Source organism: Chionomys nivalis, chromosome 3 (assembly GCF_950005125.1).
Source record: "Chionomys nivalis chromosome 3, mChiNiv1.1, whole genome shotgun sequence".
Taxonomy (NCBI): Eukaryota; Metazoa; Chordata; class Mammalia; order Rodentia; family Cricetidae; genus Chionomys; species Chionomys nivalis.
Window position 1 is genome coordinate 358,042 of NC_080088.1, and position 23,070 is coordinate 381,111.

Below are 23,070 nucleotides of genomic sequence, written 5' to 3' on the forward strand. Positions count from 1 at the left end.
AGATTCTCCCATTGGCTATTTATATCTGCCCCTCCACAGAAATAAATAGGATAAATTTAGAAATGTGACATCAGGGCTAGAATTTAGAATAATTTTCAAATTCCTTTCTGTGTCTATCCATGCTTCAGTCTTCTTGGGGGTGTTTTTAAAGGGGAGACTAACACCAGGAAGAGAATTTTCCCCAGTGCCAACTCCCCATTTAAAAACTATGTGATTTGCCTCAGATTTCACATAACTTCAAATGAAAGTTTGAAAACCCAGTGTGTGAAAGTAAAACCAGTGCAGCCAGGGCTCATGTCTCCTTAAACACAGGAGGCTTTTTAACGTATCATAGACTTATGCTAAGCAACACCCCCAGGAAGGCCAGTGTGATATTTTAGCATGTGGACACTCACATAATGACAACTCAGGAGAGTTTCCTTCTTAAGACTTTGTGCATGGAGCCTTCCTGCTCCTACACATATGCTCCTTCATATGACTTCCTGTGAACTGTGGCCATCTGATGTGCTAGAAAGCTGAAAAGCTTATCTCTGTGAGTGACCTCCCTTTATCCATTCCTCAGCTCCTAGCAGACTCTACCCTGTCTTCTGAACCCACTTCCCTCACCAGTGTCTCTGTGCCTCTCATCCTGACTGATATGTATATCTGTGGCCATGGTTCTTCCGGAATTATTTGTCTCTAATGGTAATTGTGGTGATGAGGTTTAACACATAGTAAATGTGTTAGTTAGTTCATAACTGGGAGTACGATTCTGTGGTAGAGTTTATCTGGTACCTGTTAGATGTGAGTTTGATATCCAGCACCACAAAAGAGAGACAAAGATCTTTCTCTCTCTCTCTCTCTCTCTCTCTCTCTCTCTCATACACATACACACACACACAGAGAGAGAGAGAGAGAGAGAGAGAGAGAGAGAGAGAGAGAGAGAGAGAGAGAGGAGAGAACTTATTTGAGTTATTCCTCACAGACACAAATGAACTTTCCTTGTTGGAATGTCCCATCCTCCCCACATCCTGGTATCCTTCTTTGGAGACGGGATTCTTGTCTCCACTGTGTCTGTATGCTCCTCTCTGAGACCATGAGGCACCCTTTGCTCTAGACACCTGGCAGCCATTTCTCAAGGGGTGGGTCCCATTGACATTCAAGGCCAGACCCTTCCCCTAGCAGCACAGAAAAGCTAGACCTGGGAACACTGGTTTCAGGAGCCAGTCACCTTAGGCCCACACATATGTCATTGTGGGACCCGAATAGTCACTTCTCCAACGCAGTGAAGGTTTCCCCAGACTCGAGAGTGCAAGCCTGCTGAGACAGTATCAGCACCCATATCAAAGGAATTCCCTTCAGTCTGGAAGACCATGTCATCCTCATAGAAGTCATAATTTCCAAGGTCTTACAAACCAGTGCAGGAAGATTGTCATGTCAGTGCATAGCATGGGATAGCATCCATTTCTGACGGATGCTGGAAAGTGAAGTTTAGCACACCAGCAGAGGGACTGCAGTGATCGTGAGGGAGGCTGGAAGAACAGAAAACAACATTGCTATAGGCCGCACCATGGTGTGGGACCCGAGAACAGGTGCACGTCTGCTGAATGCAGCTTAAACCTTGGACATTTGTAGAGATCACAACAAACACACACTTAAAGCCTTCCTTTTTCTTCCTTCTAAATCTGTCTGCAGTTGATCTTAGCCAAACAGCTGAGAAACAATAAAACTTAAGACCCTCAAGTCAATCATTCTTACAATCTTGTTGAAAGTCTTTGACACTTCAGGGCCGGAATTTGACTTTAGGTATTCATGTTGCAATTTCTCTTGAGGAAATTGTAGTGTTGGCCAGGAAGTGTGACGATTACCCTTTAAACCTGTTTGATAATTTAAAAAAGCTGTTTGAATATAGTCACCCTGTGCTTGTCTTCATGGTCTGACTTCCTGCCTTAACCCGGACGAATCCATGTTTGTCCCTTGTGAGTGAGGTACCTGTGTTGTCTTAAATGGTAGCTTTATGATCTTTTATTTCTATGCAAACCTGAGATTGGAGTGTCGAGTGAACTGGCTTCTTCTGAGGACAGGAGGAAGAAACTGCCCTGGCCTTTCCTAGCTTCAGGGCTTTGCAACAGTCCGTGGCCTTCCTTGCTTTATAGATATCTCTATCTTTACCTCCTGTCCTCCGCATCATTTTCCCTCTCTGTGTTTCTTCAAATTTCCCTTTCTCATAAGGCCACCAGACATCAGGAATGTCTCAGGAATTAGGCTCATCTTAATTATCACCTTTTAATTTGATCACCTCTGGAATGACTCCATTTCCAGAGGGTACATTCTGAGATTCTGGGGGCTAGGAGTTCAACACAGGAACTTGAGAACAACACAGTTCAGCTCATAGCACTATACTGATCCAAAATACAGTCCCCACCCTAGGCTAGGCTTCAGTCCAGGGACATGCAGGGTCCGTCCTACCACAAGGGTTCTGGGGTCTACAGTTGGCCCAGGGCATGGATTATTATGTTTTTTCTCTCAGGCTTCCCTTTACCCTCCAACCTCCTCTACTTCAAGTGCGAGTGCCCCAGCTGTTTGTGCTCTTTGGGAACTCCAAAGCTAATCTAGAACAAAATCTAGGAGGTGCCTGTAAGTCTGAAATCCTCACAGACCCTCCTTCCCACCTCTAGCCCAGGTAACCTAGGGCTTGGAAACCACTCAAAGCCAGGAGGGCCTATGCCTAGAGCTCGGTTCTCTGCCTGCCTCATGCTTTTGATATGACAGAATTACCCACAATAGTGTCTTTGCATTCATGCATAAACCAGCTTCAGTCATGCCCAGATGGAGGTTAGTTCCCAGCCATCCAAACACTAACTGGTGATTGGCCTCTTGCTCAGAGACAAGACTCACTCTAGGAACAATCCCTCTCACCTGTGGCAACACCAGGCTGTGGCTTGGAGCAGAGTCGTTTTCTTGACCATATTTACCTCCTTTTCCTTCTCTTTCCAGCATCCCCAGACCCTAGCAATTGTTCTGGGATAAATGTGAAACTCTGTCCTAACTGCGCTTTGTGACAAGCAATTTGTTTGTTAAAGGAGAGGTTTTTAAACATTTTCTGGCAAATTTGTGCAGATTAAATTAGCTTACTCCTCTGAGGCAGTCCAGCTTTTCTGCTTCCGCCAACAGGACAAGGCAAACTCATCACTAAGGTCAGACTGCCAAGGTGACTGTTTTTGTTTGTTTGTTTGGGGGGTTCTTTTATTTGTTTTGTTTTTGTGGTTTGTTTTTGATTCGGGGTTTCCCTTTGTAGCCCTGGCTGTCATAGAACTTGCTCTGTGTACTAGGCTAGCCTCTAACTCAGAGGTCTGCCTGCCCTTGTCTCCCTAGTACTGGGATTAAAGTACACCCCACCCACCCAAGGTGGCTTTTTAAAGTAACCAGCTTCTTTCTCCATTGTGAATATGGATGCTAAGGAGATCCCTACCAGGTCTCCTCCCCACCCTCAGATGCTAACATGTTGGCATGTGTTTTGTGTACAGAAGCACATCCAAGCACACCCTATTCATGAGGAACACAGGAGGCCAAGTATGTGTATCAGGATTGCTGAATGTGGCTCATATGCCAAACAAACCGTCAAATTTGGGACAGATCTCCCTGACTCCGTGGCCAGGCTTTTCTTTTGAACACAACTCCTTTTTTTTTTTTTTTTTTTTTTTTTTGGTTTTTCGAGACAGGGTTTCTCTGTGGCTTTGGAGCCTGTCCTGGAACTAGCTCTGTAGACCAGGCTGGTCTCGAACTCACAGAGATCCACCTGCCTCTGCCTCCCAAGTGCTGGGATTAAAGGCGTGCGCCACCACCGCCCGGCTGAACACAACTCCTTGAAGTAAACAATAATGAACTTCATGGGCTAGCCTGGTACTGCCCCTGGCCTTGCTGGGCCTGGGTTAATAGGATGCTAAACTAATTGGTGAAAAGGTGATGTTGAGCTTCCTCTCATCTGCGCTGTGCCTGCACTTGACTTTCAGGGACTGTTTTAACCCCACAAGTGCTACCACTCTTTGTTTTCTGTTTTCTGTTCCATACACCATACTCGGCATCTGTACCAAGGAGTTGAACCATACAAAATCAAGGGCTTCTTTTCATTTTGTCTTGCCCACTTCTTTTTCTTTGTTTTTACTATTTTCTTTTTTCTTTTTTTTTTTTTTTTTTTTTTTTTTTTTGGTTTTTCGAGACAGGGTTTCTCTGTGGTTTTGGAGCCTGTTCTGGAACTAGCTCTTGTAGACCAGGCTGGTCTCGAACTCACAGAGATCCGCCTGTCTCTGCCTCCCGAGTGCTGGGATTAAAGGCGTGCGCCACCACCGCCCGGCTTGTTTTTACTATTTTCATTGTTGGGTGAATGTGTGCTGGGAATTGAACCCAGGACCTTATGCACTCTGGGCAAGTACTTTACTACTAAGTTACATTCTCAGCCTAGCATGAGACTTTCTAGGTTGAAATGATCCACTAACAAGTTTCATATGGCTTAGTCTAGTGTGGGTGAGCGTATGAACAGACTGGTAGATAAAATAGATATAATATCCTTGTGCAAGTCTAAAGAATGATCTAGAGTTAATTTTTAAAAATAAACCCTATTCCTCAAAGAACAATACTGTATTAAGAACACAAGCTCCATGATTTACAGGGCTCTAAGCTTGCTGTTAGGAGCATATCCTTCATTCCTGGGCATACAGCATGGCCTTGCTTATCACAGAGTTCCTAGTAAAGGGGAGGGGTTGTAAGGGACCCCCTGCCCACCAACTCGACAGTGCAGGCTTGCCAGTCTTGCTGTTGTAAGGGTCTTACTTTAACTCTGCCTCTGTGGGAGTGCCTGGTTTTGTCACAGGTTGTACAGGTGTCTGAGAACTTTGCTTCCCCCTTGGCCTGGGTTCATTCTCCCACAGCCCTGACCACTCCTGTGCTCCCCTCTTGCAGGAGGAATTCTAAGGAAAAGTGCCAAGCTCTTCTTCCGCCGGCGACACCAGCAGAAAGACCCAGGCATGAGCCAGTCACATAACGACTTGGTATTCCTGCAGCAACCGGAGGGGAGGCAGAAGAAGGGGGCAACCCTCAGCCGGCTCCTGAACAAAAAGCTGCTTACCAGGCACAGAGGCAAACACACCGTGAATGGAGCGACCAGTGAGGCCTGCACGTAGCTCGAGTTACCCCATCATCAGAGCTGGAGAATGGGACCACAGAGACCCCCACCAGAAGAGCAGGAACCAGTCCCATCGGATGCGTGCTTTGTCTAGCTTGGGGTTTTTTTTTCTCTCTCTCAATAATCTCAGTTTTTAAAGGGAAAAAAAATCTGCCTGTTTGTCCAGGACGCTTCCCCCGAAGACGGCTGATAATGCCGTCCAGTTTGCCAGCAGATATTCAGGGCTCGAGCTGTCACCATGTAATCCAAGTGTTGAGGTGGACTATTAGATAGATATTTACATCAGTAAAGGATGTGTGCTCTGATGGACTATTGATAGTAGGCAGGAGGGAACCCAGTCCACCTACTTCTTTCTCTCTCCTTCAGGGACTATTAGGGTTCATGTCTGGACCATGTCATGAGGGAAAGGTGGGCTGTGGGCTGTTGCTATGAGCAGAATGGGCCACCTCACATATCTTGCTATTTAGAATTAAATACTGCATCTGGCCCAGGGGACAGTGGTATAGATATAGGCAGGATTTTTGAGCCATGAAGAAATTATAATAGGAAAAAGATATGCTTTGACAAGTATTAGAAGGTGTTCGCTTTTGATATTAGCCATAGAAGTTAAAAACTTATGCAAACACTAAATGTGTCTTATGCAGATTATGCCAGACACTTCCAGATTTACTTGAGCCTTCATGCAGGTAGAGGTGTAGAAATTCAGATATGTTTATTTCTTATGCTAGGGTTCTGTTTTTTCCCATGGCACAGGCAGCACACTAAGCTCAAATATGCCGAGGCTGACATTGGGAGCAATGACTGATATCTTATAGGACATGATCACAAACATATATGGTTCTTGCCAAATATAGTCAACAACCAAAACAAGGAACTTTTAGGGCAACTGAAGAAATTATTCTGTATCTTGGGTACCAGTTAGTGTTAGGCATAGAAGTTTTATAACAATGGGCCAAACTTGCAGGAATTCTTTTTATGGGCTCTTCAGAATTCTACTGTGAACAGGGACTTCTGGTCACATTTTGAGGTATCCTGGTTTTTCTTTACTGTGGGAAAATGATAAAGTTGGCACCTGGGTTCAGTATCCCCTGTATCCATAAGGTAGTGTCCCCGTCTGTGTGCCTGGCGCTGTAGATTCCCTGGGTCTCACATTCCTCCAGAGCCATTGTTCTTGGCGGTTTTGACCTGTTAATAACATCCGTTTTCTTCCTATAACAATGGAAGGGCTGACAGGAAGACCTGAGTTCTGTCACTGATATGAAGTCAGGAAGCTCTGTCTGGCCTCTTCTGTTCATTAGAAATATCAGAGCAAAGTCACTGTTGTTGACCAAAGATGTCTATGAAAGCCAAAATTATAGTAATATGTTCTTTTTTTTCTTCTTCCTGTTTTAGCAAGAGAGATTGGAAACCCGTATTAGAAATCCTTTTTCTTTCTTTCTCTTCAGTTACTTTGTTCTGGGGATTAAACCTGTGGCTTCTTGCACACTGGACAAGCCCCTCTCTACTGAACTATTTCCCTGGCCCTCTTTTTACTTTTTTATTATTATGAAGTTAGCTGGGCTGCCTTGTGATTCGCTCTGTAGCTCAGCATACCTTGCGACTCTGATCCTCCTGCCTTCATCTCTCAGGTAGCTGGAAGTACAGGCCTAAGCCACTAGGCCCAGTGAATTTTACTTCCAAATAAACATAGAATTAAAATGAATTTGAAAATTCTTGATGGGTGTGGTTGGGTAGGCCTGTAATCCCAGCATTTAGAAGGTGAAGAAAGGAGGATGTTAGCTTCTAAGCCAGCCTGGGCTACATGAGACCCCCTTCTAAAAACAGCAACAGAAATAGAAGAAAAAGAACCTGGAAGAATCTCAGGTGGTTTTCAGGTGACTTTGAAGAGACACTTTAGTATATTTTCACCTTTTGTTAAGTCACTGCAAATTTCCAGAATGGAGCCATCAGTACCAAATTGGTTCCCAAAGCCAGTAACCCTCAGTACTCTTTTTGGGAATGGATGTGACTTAAATGCTGTGCTTTACTTGAAGTGTTGATATTCCGTACAATGCACAGAATTGTGACACATAGCTGTCCATTTTCAGAGACTGGTGTGTCAGGAATTCTGATTTTGATGCTGTATTTTCAGTGTGGAGTTGTAGCCCTCATCTAACATGCGTGGGGCTAGAGGAATTTGAGACACCTTTTGGATCTGGGAATATCTTGATAAGTCTTTACCATCTGAGCATCCCTGAATCCCACATATAAAATTTTCAGAAATATGAAGCTCTTTGGACACTATGGTACACACAGAGTTTTGCGGTTTAGACTTTTGTGTTAGGGATGCTCAGCTTATGCAGATTTTGTTGGTTTGATTGGTTTTGATATTTATGTTCAGTTTTTCTTTTTTTTTTTTTTTTTTTTGGTTTTTTCGAGACAGGGTTTCTCTGTGGTTTTGGAGCCTGTCCTGGAACTAACTCTTGTAGACCAGGCTGGTCTCGAACTCAGAGAAATCCGCCTGCCTCTGCCTCCCGAGTGCTGAGATTAAAGGCGTGCGCCACCACCGCCCGGCCTTATGTTCAGTTTTTCAAGTGTGAAGGCATCAGAATTTTAGGTTATACTTCCTCTGTCAGCAATGACAATAAAAAAGAACAAATGGTTTTTAGCCATCCTAGCCTCCAGATGACCCTGTGAGTATCCTGCTCCCGGCACCCTACCCACAGCTCAGACCTGTCCTGTAGGGGCTCCATTGAGCAGCCTTTGCTAATTGAGAACACCATCACAGCAGAGGGTGCAGAGATGGGGGACACAAACAGGTGGCTTCAGGACCTTCCTTGTACTGTGAAGTCTCTTCTCCAAGCTGTTTATCCTCTTCTGTTTCTTCATGGTATAGGGCTGAGCTGAACGTCCTAAGATTATGTACCAATTGCCCACAGCACACATGTGTAAGTCACCTCTCTCCTACTATCTCCACTGCATTCTTTTGTGGCTTCAGGTTCTGTCTTGATTTTTGGCAGAGTCCTGGTTTTAAAGAAATTTCTCATGAACACTAATTCAGGTGTCTGTAAATGTAGAAGCAGATCTCAGGTTGGCTGGAGTGAGCTGGCCACATTTCCCCTGTCCTCATGCAGGGACTAAATAGAGGTGTTTGTGTGTGATGTTGGTGTAGCAGTAACAAAACTAGGGCTCTCTTGCTCTGGTTGAAAACCTACTATGAGCAAGAGGATTTAGACAAAGCACTTTATTTTAAATTTTAGTTTCACAAGTTCAAAACCAGCCCTGCTTCCTGGCTATGGAAGGAAGCCAGCTATTTACTGCTGACCAGTTCCAAATCAGATTTTTGCTTGGGTTTTCCCTGGCCACATTTACAGAAAAGAGTTGCAAATGTTCTTCTCAAGCAGAAAGGGAAAGATTAATTCATATTGCTGCCACCCAAAGTGGTTTTTGTTTTTTTTTTTTTTTTGGTTAATAAGCTCAGGGCTGACAATCTTCAACTTTCAAAATACAAGTTGATAGATGGTGGAAGGAAAACGTGTCTCTGTCACACAGAAACAGGTGTGGGTACTGACCCTGATGACAGGCACTGTCCCCACCATCTCAACAGGCCAAGACCTGAGGACCAAAGCACCTGCATGGAGACAAAGACACTGTTCAAACCAGCAGTACAAGCTCCCTTCACCTCTGGCTATTTATGTAAAATGTCCCTGTTCTGTGTATAAATAAGTATTGGAATCACCAAGCTGCCTGGTTCACTTTGCTGATGGTGGAGAGGAGATGTGATTATCCCCTGGGCTGTAAGCCATAGTTTGCTGCCCACTGTCATGTCAAACCTCTACTGCAAAGAGAATAAAAGTAAAGGCTTCCCAGGTGTGCGGTGAGCCTGATGCTGGTGAGTAGCAACTGGCATCTGTGACAATGATTGTATTTGTTGCAGCACTTTGGATGTGGTTGTCACCCTGCACCACCCTCGGCAGCGAGACATGGCTGCACCTGTACTGACCTCTCAAGAAATAAATGTGCTCATGGAAAACATTGAGCTGAGTGGTTTCCAAGTCCTGGGTTGTCCTGAGAGTACCAGGGGCTTCTCTAATATTTGAATTGCTACCGTCCTTTGTCCCTTTGTATGACTGGCAATTGCAGCCAACTGACTGAAAATACACACGGATACCTTCTTTGACCCTCATTCCTGTCAATGGACTTTTCATCCTCGTGTTCCTATATTTTGTGTGCTATTGAGTTCCACCAAGGCTGGGGTTAAAATTTACTGTAGGATTTTAGCGGCTTCAGAAACCTTCTGGGGAGTGATGAATTGTGGGTGCTGCAAGCCAGGATCTGTCTTGGGCCAGGTCCCCCAAAGCAGTGCCTGTGAGACACATGTTTGGGGAGTGAAGGCTGGGGAGCGTTCATCAGTCTGGGTCCCTGCTATCGATATCCCAGATGAGAGCAGAGGGAATAGGCAACAGTTTAGCCATGGGTATGTGACAGCATTTATGCATGCACAGGATCTGGCAATGGTTTCTGGAGTGGGATTGAGGCAGCCTTGTCCCCTGCTGCAGGCATCTCATCCCCTTTGTGTTCTTCAGTTTCTGTGGTCTCCTTCACTTTGCCCTGCCACATGCACAAACAAAAGCATTGTCTTTGGAGCTGTGCTGCACTGAGGAACCACCAGGGAAACCACAGGTCCCACTCTCAGAAGCCCTCACTCTTCAGCTCTACTTTCAGCCTGCTTGTCTATGGGACAGCACGTGAGGTAGCCAGCCACTCCTGAGCCAAGCCCCATCCATTTTCTGCATCAAAGGGGGCTTCTACTGTGGAGATGTCGCTGAATACCTTGACAAAAAATACCTTGACAAAAAACAGTTTAGGGACGAAAGGGTTTATTTTGGCTCATAGTTCCAGAGGGATGATAGTCCATTATGGCGGGGAAGGCATCGTGGGCAGGAGTGTGAAGTTAGCCGATCACATTTTTATTCAAAATCTGAACAGGAAGTGGGGCAAGGCTATAAACCCTGAAAGCCCAGTGGAGTACTTCCTTTAGCAGGGCTGTACCTCTTAAAGCAGTGGTTCTCAACGTGTTAGTCACAACCCCTTTGGGGGTTGAATGACCCTTTCACAGGGGTTGCCTGAGACCATTAGAAAACAGATATTTACATTATGATCCATAAAAATGGCAAAATTAGTTATGAAGTAGCAACAAAAACAATTTTATGTCTGGGGTCACAATAACATGAGGAACTGTATTAAAGAGTTGCAGCATTAGGAAGGCTGAGAACCTCAGTCTTAAAGGTTCCATAGCCTTCCCAAACAGCAGCATCAACTGGAGATCAAGGGTTCAAATACTCCAAAGTCTACAGAAAACTTTTTCAAACTAAGGTCTGTTTTGTGATTACATTCCAAGAGAGGACTAGGGGACCAACTGTCCAGGCTTATCTCTGCTGGCACCTCCAGAGGAATTCTGGGTTCCTGACAGTCCATCTTCCCTGCCTGGGTTAACCCATACCAGCTACCCTTGGCCACTCTAGAATGCACACCTTCGGGCCCTGACTTCATGAAAGGCTACCAAGGGCCCACAAGGACAGCTGCCTACCATGGCTAGTCCCCCATCTATCAGGCTCTACTGCTGTGACTCATCTCTCTTCCCATCAAAAATATCACTGGCATGAGGATGGGCATCAGCTGGCGGCTTCCACCCATCTTGTCTCATTCACCTCATGTCAGGACTGAGATGCTGGAGGGAATGTAGGTAACATATTGTTTAGGCATCAGACATACCTACAAGTGCAGGGTGCTGGAGGTATATCAACCAGTGCTTCATAAAAAAGGAGCATGCAGGGTGACTCACAGGCTCAACACCAAAGTGAATAACCACATAGTAACCTTGAAGAGAAGGCACCAGGCCAGACTCTTACGGGTTTATCCTCTGACCACAGCACAGCACAGCTCTAACATTTCCAAGTCATCCTGCATGCGACAGATTCAAAAGTGTGGCCTCTCTATATTGGTGCCATTGACATACTATGGCCTCCAGTCCCCAACTCTGCCTGTGTTAAATGCAGAGATTAAGGACTATAGTTTAATCTGGCTTTTCTTGCACTCTAATCTTGCCTTTTAGCTATGGATGCTATCATGTGGAATTCAGTTGGAATTACCTTACTTCTTGATTAGATTTCCCTCTTTATCTGTATAAAAGTATCCTGATGTGTCTACATACGTGTTCTTCTTGCTTGTGTTCATGGAGACCAAAAGAGCATGCTGATGTCCGCTATCACTTTCCACTGTATTCCCTTGAGACAGGGTCTTACTGAACCTAGTCCTGGGATGGACAACAAGCCCCAGTGTTCCTGTCTCCATCCTGCCCCATACACGGCTCTAGTGCTGGGGCTGCAGGCATGCACAGCCCTGTTTGTGTGTTTTTACATGGATGCTGGAATTCAAACTTCTGCCCCATGTTTGCACAGCAAGCACTTCCCCAGAGTCATCTCCACAGCCCCTGATCAGAGAGGTGGCTGGGATGATTGTAATGCCTTGCAATGAAGGATATACACACACACACACACACACACACACACACACACACACACACACACATGTATATGTATGCATGTTTGATTTTTTGAGATAAGGTTCTCTGTGTAACAACCTTGGCTGTCCTGGAACTCACTCTGTAGACCAGGCTGACCTTGAACTCACAGAGATCTACCCGCCTCTGCCTCTCAAGCCCTGAGATTAAAGGCATGTGCCACCACGTCCAACTAAGAGTTTTACATTTATATTAACACAAAAACCAGAACTGAGGAGGTATGTTTTCTGGGAAAACATATATCTCAGGTGTTGTGTTAGCCTTTGTTACTGTGACAAAATGCCTAACAAAGATACTGGGCCGGGGGGGGGGGGGCGAGAAAAGGGATAAGTGATGTTTTGGGCTTACTCATACAGGTTCCATCCATGGTCACTTGTTTCTGAGCCAGTGTTGAGGGTAGTATATCATGGGACATGAAACACAGGAAGAAACCTGGGACCAGATATAACCTTCAGAGGCACACCTCCAGTGAGGCTCCACATCCCAAAGTTCCCACTATCTCCTAAAAATGGCATTGTCAACTTGGCACCAGGCATTTGGCACAGGAACCTGGGAGGGCAACTCATGTTTGTCTTGGTTGGTATTTTTGTTCACTTGACACAAGCTAGAGTTATCTGAGAAGAGGAAACCACAATTAAGAAAATCTTCATAAGATTTACCTGTAGATAAACTTGTGGAGATTTTCTTAATCAGTGGTTGATGTGGAAGGCTTTGGCCCAGTGGTTCTCAACCTTCCTAATGCTGTGACCCTTTAAAACAATTCATGTTGTGGTGACTCCCCCAATCATAAAATTTTCATTGTTACTATTATGAATCATAATGCAAATATTTGTGGTTTTGATAGTTTTAGGCAATCCCTGTGAAAGGGTTGACCCCAAAGGGTTTGTGACCCACAGGTTGAGAACTGTTGCTTTAGGCTATTGTGGGCCAGGCCATCCCTGGGTAGATGGTCCTGAGTGGTATAAGCCATGAGGAGCAAGCCACTAGGCAGCATTTCTCCATAGCTTCTGCTTTAGTTCCTATCTCCAGGTTCCAACCCTGACTTCCTCAGCGATCCAGTGTGATCTGAGAGTTATAAACTGGAGTATATCCTTTCCTCCCTAAGTTGGTTTTGGCCATGGTGTTTTATCAAACAATAGAAAAGTAACTAATACAGTATTTAGTATTTAATCCTTAATGTCCTATCTCTGAACCCTTGGGCATCTTCTTAATGGAAAATACATTTAGTCGACCTTGGGAGTCCCAGATATCTTGGTTTAGGTTTAAAGTTTCTTCTAAGACTCAAATGCAAAGTCTTAGCTGTAATCCCATTCCAGAGGAATGGATGCAGAGAAAGCAAGGATGGGATCAAACCAAGACCAAAGCTCAGCAGAATAGACATGAAGTTCTGTAGATCCATGCTTCTACATCCCATTGTGGAGCTACGTGAGCCCCAATGGGCTTACACAGCCATGTTGCTCTCTGGGCTTAACTTGCTGAATGTAGCTATTTTAGCAGGTATTCCCACACTCTGGGCATCTCTAACTTCCCAGCCCCTTCAGCTTTTACTCTGCTGGCTTCAAACATTAATCATCCACTCAGGGGCTCCCCACAATTATTTTGATCCTATGACATATCATTTGGTCTCCAAGATATTCCTCTGAAATTTGGGTGACCCCATAACTTTTGTATCTTGCATGTGTGCAAAACCAGTATCATGTGGATACCACCAAGGACTCTTGCCAGCTCAAAAAAATAATAGAATAAATAAATAAATAAATAATAAAAAGCTGGCTTATTGGGTCACCACTGACAGTGGCCTGAGTGCCTAGGCAGCTAAATATGATGAAAACAATCATGAGGTCAGGAGCAGGGTAGGTCATGAGGGTAGGAGCAGAGGACCCTGGCAATGAGAGCTCTCTTCTCAGTGTAAAGTCTTTCAAGTAATTTTGCTTTCATAACTTTGCTCCAAGGCAAAGTTCATAGCTTAGTAATCAATAATCCATTCCACTTCCATGTCTTCCTTAGCCCCAAATTTACAATGGCTTTTCTTGCTGTGACCGGTCACTCCCCCCCCGCCCCCCCCCCCCCCCCCCCCCCCGTAAACTGCCTGGTTTTATTTAGTCCTATTCATGTGTAGAGGCCCAGAGAACTGACCCTTTGGGCACTTTGGAATGAGTAAAATCAATGAAAGTGGTGTATGGGATGGTGGGGTTGTGTTTTAAAGGTGTCTTGAAGGTCAGAGATGCTCTTTGTCTACCTACTCATATCACTCCCTTATTCACACACAGCCTGTCTGCCTAGCTCCTCAGTCCATACACTGTCTGGCCAACTCTCATAGACCACACAAGCCCCTCTCCCCAGCTTTCCCGTCTACTCAGTCCCTTCCCCTGGATCCTCATAGCCTGCTCCACAAACTCTCCATACTTTATTGCCTCTCCTGTTCCCCATCCACACGGCCAGTTAGTTACCCGCTCCCCGTGCAGGAAGGCAATCATCCTCCATCTCTGCAACCACGCATCTCTGTCCCCGGGTGCTTCAATACACGCAGTCGTTTCCTACTCTCACTGTCCACAAAACCCCTGCCAGCTACCACTCCACACAGTCCGTCCCAGGTTCCCCTACTAAGCCGCCAATTATCCCTGATTCTCTGTCTGTGAAGCCGGTAGTCTCCAGCTCCAGGTCCCAGCAGCCGGGAGTCCTAGGCCCGCCCCGTCTGCCCGCGCTGCGCACTACAACTCCCACGATGCCGCGCCACCGCCCCCCCGGCTTCCGGTGCTGCGCAGTTTCCGGAGCGGATCGCAACCCGGAGTCCGGATCCGACCCCGCTCTGCACATTCCACAGGCAGGTAAAGCCCCGGGCCCGGGCCCGCCGCGGTCCCACCGCGTGCCTCCCGCCGCGCCCCGCGCCCCACGCCCGGCCCAGGCTCGGCCTTCACCCGCGCCCCCCGCGTCCGCCCCGGTCCGGCCGCCGCGCCGCCTGTTCTTTGTTACAGTCGCGGGCGCCGTGGGCGATCGGAGTCAAAACCCGGCTGGATTCCGGAGCCGCTCCGGGATCGCCCTGCGCCCGCCGGGTTCCGCCGCCGCGGGCTTGGCCTCCGCCCTGGGTGCCCGACCTCGGTCCCGCGCACACGGCCCGCGCCAACTGCCCGCCACGAGTCCGGCCCACGCCAGCCCGCGCCCGGCCGCCCACTCGCTGGCTCGGCGCCCCCCGCCCGGCCCAGGCTTGAGCGATGCGCCCCCGTTGCGCCAAAAGTCAGGCCCGGCGTGGCTGCGGGCTCAGGTCCCTACAGTCCCTTCCCAGCCACCCGGCCGCCTTACCCGGTTTTCGGGCGCAGCCCAGGGAGGGGCCTTGTTCTCCAGCCCCTTTGGCGTTTAAGAAAGTCCGAGGCTGCGCCACGGCTCCGAGGCCCAGGCGTTTTACTTGTCGCTACCTTTTGGTGGCCTAGGAACCACAGTGGAAAGAAAGGCTGGAGACGTGCCCGCCTCCTATTTGGGAAGAGGGTGGACAGGAGGGGCCCAGGGTCAGGTGGAGCCTGAGTGCTCCAGAGGTGAGTTTTGAGAGGTCAGAGTTAGAACACCAGCTCGTGGTGGGTAGCTCGTGCGCACTTGTCCAGCCGAGCCCTTCTTGCAGTGGATGGAGAGCCTCTTCACACATGCTCACAAGCGTCCCCCTCCTCTGAGGTGGATTAAAATGGTAGAAGCAAGTGTGTGAACTGAAGACACGTGGACCTGTGCCTGAATTTAAAGCTGCCAACGCTTCTTTCAAAAACATATGCTAGAGCCAGTCAGAACCCTCAAATGGAGGTGCTAGTGCAGAACCCCACTGGCCTGAAGGCGATTTAAGGGTAAAACCTGAAGAAGTCTCTGACTCTGTGGGAACCTCTCAGAGGTGGCAGGGACATTACTCCCTGGAGACTGCAATGATGTAGTTGCTGAGATATGATCCCCTACACACCCTGACCATATTTTGCTTCAAACCTATAGGCTTTCCACATCTTACCTGCTGCAACCTCTTTCTCAGACTTCCCCTGAAATCACTGTCTTACTCCGAAATAAAACCTATAGATCAGATTATTCAAGGGAAAAGTGTTAAATTTTCTCCTTACTTTTTTTTTTTTATTTCTGTGATTTGTGTTTTTACACAAATGTCAGCAAAGAATATACTAATTGTTCTCTTTGGGGAGCAGACAGGGTAGTTTATTTCTCCAGGAGACAAATGAGTAAATTAAAACATAACCACAGCTAGGCTGATGGCAAGTGCTATGATCCCAGCACCCAGGAGGCTGAGACAGGAGGATCTTGAGGTGCAGAGAAGCCTGGGCCTCTTAGTGAGACCCTGTCTAAAAACAATGGCTATCTTAGTGTGATTACCTTTGAAAATTACCTTTGTTACCATATCCTCCTGTCTTTTTCCCCTCTCTATGGTTATCTGTGCAGAAGGCAGGGAAGACACTGCTGCATTTTGCAGGTGTGATGGAGCTTAAAACTGGTCACCAGCTGTGGCTTAAAAGGCTGTCCAGACTCAGTTTATCATTTGTAGGCTGATACTTGTTTAGGGTGCCTTACCCAGGCACATTTACCAGGCCATTTCTGTGGTAAATGTTGCATCACCCAGGGAGCCATGGAAGAGGTGCAGGAGGCAGTGTAGACCATAGGAAACGCCCGTTAGGAGTGGTTAGGACATGAAGGAGGCAGGCGGCTGGCTGGGTGTGCAGAGGTTGGCACACTCAGAACCGGGTCAAGAACCATCTGTCTAGGAAGTGGTGGTTGGGTGAAAGACCAGTGCTGTGAGGGAGTCTAGCCTCTGTAGAGCAGAGTGGGCTCAGGTAGACAGGCAGATAGTGTACAGTGGCCTGGGTGGGCACATAGTTGGGATCTCAAGCTGGGGAAGGCCAATGGATCGTGGTGGAAAAGCAGCAGGAAGATACAGAGAGATTTGATCAGGGATGACACAAGGTCCCTGTCCTTAGAGCTGAACCTGTGGCTGCCGCCTTGCAGAGCCAGGGCATCACACAAGTACAGGCCAGAGTAGACAGAAACACTGAGACGGTGATCCAGCCGTGAAGGATGTCACTAAAAAGCACATAGCTGCTGTCCTGGAGGCACCAGCTGGCCCTACCGTCTAGGCATCCTCAGCTGTTCTTCAGAGAGGCCATGGGCATGGGTGGGACCTGGCTGACTAGCCCAGGGCAGGAGACCATATTGATCCATCCATCCTCTGACTTAGTATAGTTATGGCCCTAGAGAATGGGTGTTTTCTTCCACAGGTATGGGAGATACAAAGTCACTGTGGGTGGCCACTCTCCACAACTTGAAGCCCTCCCTAACTGGCAGTTTCACCTCTTAACTCAGAAGGATAGGCATGAGGCCCTGCTGTTTCCAGCCTGTGCTCCATCTCCTCACCCGTGTAACTCTGTTCTCGTCTCCCAGGAGAAGAGCCACAGTGGTCATTTATCCTCAGCAGGATAAATGCCCTGTGTACTTCCCTGAACCAGCTTCTCAAAACTAGACCTTTTTTGGTGCTCAGTGACAGTTCAGTGAAGGCTGCCACAGATCACTCAGAAGAAATGAACGCAGCCTGTGGTCCTGTGAAATCATGTCTGATTCAATGGATAGACATACTTGTTGCGAGAAGTTACGACAGGGGCGTCAGGAGAGCAATTGCAGGCAGCAGTGTGTAATGGACAGTTTAGGATCTCCAGGGAAGGAGGCAGGAGCATACAGAGAAGAGGCGGGATCAGCTTGCTGATGCTTAAAGAGAAGCTGATTTCTGTGAGTTGGAGGTGACTGAGGCCATTCCATCATGGGGCTTAAATTTTAATAGCTGTATTTACAAGAGTGACATCAGGATCTGTTTTAGAGGTCAGTGGTACTTTCATATCTTGCTGTTCTTTAAAACCAGGCCTGGTCAGGTAAGCTGGTACTGAAGTACGGGGAATGGAGAATGGTAAAAACACTTTTGTGGGGATGTTGGCAGAGAGAGTGCTGGGCCTGGTGACAAGCATTAAGTAGCTTCAAAGTTGGGTCCAGGTCTAGGGAGGTGTGATCCTGGCTTAGAGGTGGCTTTCTACTTTGTGCCAAATCTAGGGGAGGGGGGATGGCCAAGGAGACACTGCAGGGCCACTGCATGCGGACAGAGGTACAGACATACAGATGTCACAGTGAGAGAAGCAAAGCAGGATCTGGAGTGGAGGGGGATGTAGGCAACAGAGAGAGACCTGGGGAGCTGTGTGCTGTGCAGCTGGCTCGCCCATTCCAGAGCCCATAGAAGTAGTTCTCAACTAGTGGGTTTCAACCCTTTTATCCTGCATAAGATATTTACATTATGATTCATAATAGTAGCAGAATTACAGTTATGAAATAGCAACATAGTAATTCCATGGTTGGGGGTCACCACAACATGAGCAACTGAATTAAAGGTTGCGGCATTAGAAGGATTGAGAACCACTGCCCCAGGAGGTGAGGAAGCCAGCAGTTTTCCCAGGACTTATACAGGGGGAGGAAAGAGAAGTCACATGGGTGACCTCCAGGCAGAGTCCTTTTATTTCAGTGAGTTCTGGGTGTCCATAGATGCTGCCAGAAGAGGTGCAATAGGAAGAGTTTCCGGGGGAAAGTGGGGAGGCATCTTTTCAGTGTGTGGTACTTTCTGTTGTGAACTTGCAAGGAGAGCCGTGTTAGGACAGACCTTAAACAGTAGGTAGGAATTTGACATTGGGGGGAAGGTTTCTGACTTAGTCTGTTTGCTGGTAAGATGACAGAATTCCCCAGACGATGTAATATATAAAGAGCGAGACCATATGGAGGCTGTCCCCAGCTGGGTTAGAGGGCACCGGGAACCCCATAGACGGGGTATCCTCAGGTTACCTTTCCGGGTTCATGAGACTGGGCGATGGGGCCTTACGTTTAGGCACCGGCCATCTTGCGGTGTCATGTGGGAGAGCATCAGTAATGAGGAAGTGGGGGAGGACCATGTATATAGGTCCACGAGAAGGGATAGCATCTTGTGACCCACCCACTCACCTCCTGATAACGTCACAGTGACAGCCATGTCACAGCCAGAGTTTTGAGACCACATAGCAACTGGTGACATGGAGGCTGGGAAGGGAACCTGGGTAAATCCTTAGGAAACCTGTACAGGTGAATGCCTTGCTGAAGTCCCTTATCTTCCAACCTCTGTCACATGGGGTGGGAGCAGGCACTGAGCCCGTGGGATCTAATGAGCTTTATTGTGTAAATTAGACCCAGAGTGCTTTAAAGACCCCACAACCCTGCTTCCCTCTGCTGAGATATCCCCTGGTCCAGGCTCTGTTTGATAGGAAGTGTCAATATCACAGGATCCCTTGGATGAATGGCATGGCCCGAGGGATAGTACTGAAGCCAACTGTGTCCTAAGTTCTTGGCAGTGCCAGGGGTGTGCAGGGGTTGACTTTCATGGCCTTCTGACTGGGAAGAAGGGATCATACCTACTGTGTCAAGAGACTGCCTTTGAGTCTACAGATGTGTGCAGACTCACCACATACAGTTGAGAGGCTGCCTTTGAGAAACATATCCCTGTATCCAGTTCCCTCTGCAGGTCTTTGACATTTTGTAAGTTTGATGAACACATGCTAGTTAGTTATGGCAAGTTTGCCTTTTACCGAGATGGTTCACAGTGCTGCTTAGCTTAGCGCAGTGTTAGGCAAGATTCTTCTAGAACTCCTTCCTCACAGGCTGCCACATTCCTGCTGTCATGACTGGCTGAGCTAGGATCTTCAAGTTAAACACACTGCCTCAGTTTCTGTTTTTATGGACTAGGCTGTACACCTCTTTTGGCCAGAAACCCCTTTGCAAGAATCAGAAGTGAACATTGGAAATAAAACCTAACCGTAGATGAGCTAGGAAGGGTGTAGAAGTTAGGAAAGAAAAAAATCTAAGCAACTTCAGAGCCAAGGACTCCAAGCTACCAGAGTGGCAGGCCCAACCCTAAGAACTCAGATACAGGGGCTAGACCAGACTTGGAGGGTTCTGAAGATGGAAGTTGCATACAAGTACATTGATTGCTGGAAAGAAATCAGACATGGTGATGCTTGCTGGAAGCTGTAGGCCAGAAGGGTTCTATCTCGCATTCTGAGTGAGATTGCCATGCCCTGGCAGCTTGCTATGCTTCAGGGTTCCAGTAGGCACACTCAGACCAGAACCAGAACCAGGCTTTCCAGGGAAGCTGCGGTGGGGGGCGGGGCAGGAAGTGAGTAGAAACACAGGAAACAATGCCCGTAAGAGCAAAGCAAGATGTCAATGCTGGGAAGATTTGGAACATGCAGGCATCTGAGAAGGGGGTCAGTGAAATGGGTGGACGTGGGGCCCAACTCATTCATTTACCTTTCTAAACAGCTAGCTGAAGCCGTGGAGAACGTGGGAGTGTGCGGCCTCCCCTCCTGCAGCAGCAGGATCTCCACGTAGGTATACTGGTAGCAAACCCTACACACGCTCAAAACAAGAGAATCAGGTGGAGGAGCAGTATCCAGTCACAAGCCCTGTCTTGCAGGTTGTGAAGTTAGGCCAGGTAAGGGCTGCAGGAGCTGATGTGGGAGTGGAGCTGGTGAGCAGAAAGTGTTGTATGAAGACAGTAGGCTGTGGGGTCCTTGAGGCTCAGAGGACACAGGCCCAGCAAGACACCCGTGTGCCTTGGAATCAGGCCTGGGTGTCTGTGGTGGTAAGCGCAGGACCTTCTGCAGAGCAGTCGTTCAGCAGGGAGGAAGCTATAGCTTGGCTACTGTGGTCCTCTGTTTGCATTGAGCATTTTCTCCTGTAAAGGGTCGGGTTGGTGACACTGTCTTCAACTCTGTGCGGGTCCTGCTGTCCACTGCTCTGTGGTACAGGAGAACAGTCTGAATTTTAAAGATGGGTGGAGAGAGTGGGATTAACAGGGTGGTGAGCCCGGGCTGAGAGCAGAGTGCTGAGTGTAGAAGGCAGGCACAGTGTGGTGGCTAAAATTAACTGTCAGCCTGACGGAATGAAGGGGCACCTGGGAGGGGCCTCTGGGCAAGCCTGGGGGGGCTCGTCTTGATTGTACTTAATGATTTGGGCATATCTTGACTGTGTAAAATGGAGGAAGTCAGCTGAACATTGGGAAGTATTTATCACTATCTGCTTCCGGACTGGCCCCTTCAAGCTCCTACTGCCTTGACTAGACTACCAAGACTGAACTATGAACCAAAATAAACCCTTTCTTAAGTTACTTTTGTCAGAGTATTTTATCCCAGCATCAGGAAAAGACACTAAATAAGCAGGTAGTTCAGAAAAGAACAATCATTTAATGGTAGAAAGCATCGCGCTTCATAGGAAACAATCTTAGGAATAGCTCACAGACCAAAAAGCCAGATATGGGAGCTAGAGCTCAGGTGACCAAGAGGTCTAAGTAAGGGGTCCCTTCTGGGTTGGTGGTCGTGCTGATCTTCTGGCATGGACGGCATGCTGGAACCATTCTGCATCTGCATCTAGGTATGCACCTGCCCTCAGGTGTCTGTCTTCACACAGGAATAGGCATGGGAGGACAAGGTGATAGGACTAAGGGTGGGAAGACCCTGCAGGCAGTTGTTTGGAGCAGACCAGAAAGGAACTAAGAGTGTATAGTCCATTGAGGAAACCAAGGTCCAGGAAAGGGTGATGATCACCTGCAGCGTCGCAGTGGCAAATACACTGGAATCTGGCATCTAGCCCTCCTGTACTAGTGCAGGACTGATGCACTAGTGACTCTTCAGCCTGTCCATCACAGAGGGAAGTTCCCTCTACCCAGCTAGGCTGATGAGCTGCTGCTGGCCAGGCGATCTTTTCTTTTCTTTTCTTTTTTTTTTTTTTTTTTTTTTTTTTGGTTTTTCGAGACAGGGTTTCTCTGTGGTTTTGGAGCCAGTCCTGGAACTAGCTCTTGTAGACCAGGCTGGTCTCGAACTCACAGAGATCCACCTGCCTCTGCCTCCCGAGTGCTGGGATTAAAGGCGTGCGCCACCACTGCCTGGCCCAGCCGATCTTTTCTGAGAGATTCCCCAGACCTCCAATGCCTGATGTGTATCTTGAGTGGAGTTTGTAGTGCTCACGAGTGTTAGCTCAAGATTCTCTCTGCCAACGCCCGGCTCCTTTCTGACCTATCAAACCTAGATCCCAGTACAGAGTTTAAGAAACTGTTCATTTGCTTTTTCCCTATTGAGGTTTCTCCCCTATTGCTATTAATATAGCCCTAAAAGCTTGTGCCAGTGGGCCTTTTGTTTAAACAGAAATCCCTAGGGCCTCTAAATCGAGATGACTTTCAAATCCGTGAGCTGTAACTATTCAAGCTAAGGTCCATTGTAAGTGAAGAACATAACTAGATCTCCAAGACTTAATGTGAGAAAGTTCCTTAAACGTGAATTACGTACATGAGGATCCTTGGGGTATGAGAGTAAGCAAAGGGCAGCTAAGACTATGTGTTTGAATCTTCCAAGAACTTTTCACAGCTGTGAACAGGGTTGTCCTAAAGTTTCTATGGAGAAGCCCAGCATGGGAATGCATGCCTTGAATCCAACACTCAAGTCTTGAGTCCAAGACCAGCTTGGTTTACACAGCAAGTTTCAGGGACACATAGTCAGACCCTGTCTCAACAAAACAATGCAAAAAAAAAAAAAAATAGGACGAAGAGAAATTCTGTGGCGAGGCAAAGGAACTGGAAAGACTAAGGCTGGAAGTCATGAAGCCTCACAGTAAGGCTGAAGTGGCGGGCTGTTGAGTGCCCTTCTCATGTGTGCTGTCAGCAGCCATCAGAACAGAATCCTTAAGAATCCTGAAATAGCCATGTGGACACGTCAACAGATTTAATGGTTTATGTTGAAACAGGGTCCTCTATATAGCCACAGCTGACCTGGAGCATGTGATTCTCCTTCCTCAGCCTTGTTATCCTGGGATTATCTGCTCACCACACCAGTTGTACTATTTTTTTAGTAAGATGTGGGGTCAGAGTTAATTTTTTGCATGTGGATGTCCAGCCATCCTAGTACCATTTGAGGGAACAAGGCCCTCCCTCTTCTTAACCACTTCTGTCATTGTGGAAACTCGACCGGGTGTGTGTGGGTCTGTGTCTGTTGAGCTCTTTTCTGCCCAGATCTCCATCACCGTAGCTTCATGGTTAAACTTGGGGTAGGTAGACTGAATGCTCCCATTAACATGCTTGTCTTATTTAATTTTTCCTATTGCTGCAATAAAATACCACACAAAAGTAACTTACAGGAAAAAAAAGCTTATTTGACGGAATACAGTCCAACAGTGGGAAAAGTGTAATAGCAGGAGCATGAGGGAGATGAACACATTGTATCCTCATTCCAGAAGCAGAGAGTGAGGAACGCTGATACTCAGCTTG

At 47.4% G+C, this 23,070-nt stretch overlaps 2 protein-coding genes across 5 annotated transcripts in view; both read left to right on the top strand.

Moving 5' to 3' along the window:
* C2cd2 (C2 calcium dependent domain containing 2) overlaps window positions 1-9,190 on the top strand; it is a 74,981-nt gene extending 65,791 nt beyond the window's left edge. For 2 of the 3 annotated variants that reach the window (XM_057765318.1, XM_057765319.1), the window contains one exon: window positions 4,939-9,190. In XM_057765318.1, coding sequence (XP_057621301.1) covers window positions 4,939-5,159 — 221 coding nt within the window. In that variant the 3' untranslated portion in view covers window positions 5,160-9,190. The remainder of the gene's footprint in view (window positions 1-4,938) is intronic. The other variant, XM_057765321.1, reaches the window with a different exon arrangement.
* A 5,317-nt stretch (window positions 9,191-14,507) lies between these two features.
* Prdm15 (PR/SET domain 15) overlaps window positions 14,508-23,070 on the top strand; it is a 63,376-nt gene continuing 54,813 nt past the window's right edge. For both annotated transcript variants that reach the window (XM_057765541.1, XM_057765542.1), the window contains exon 1: window positions 14,508-14,551. The gene's annotated coding sequence lies outside the window, so the exon portion shown is untranslated. The remainder of the gene's footprint in view (window positions 14,552-23,070) is intronic.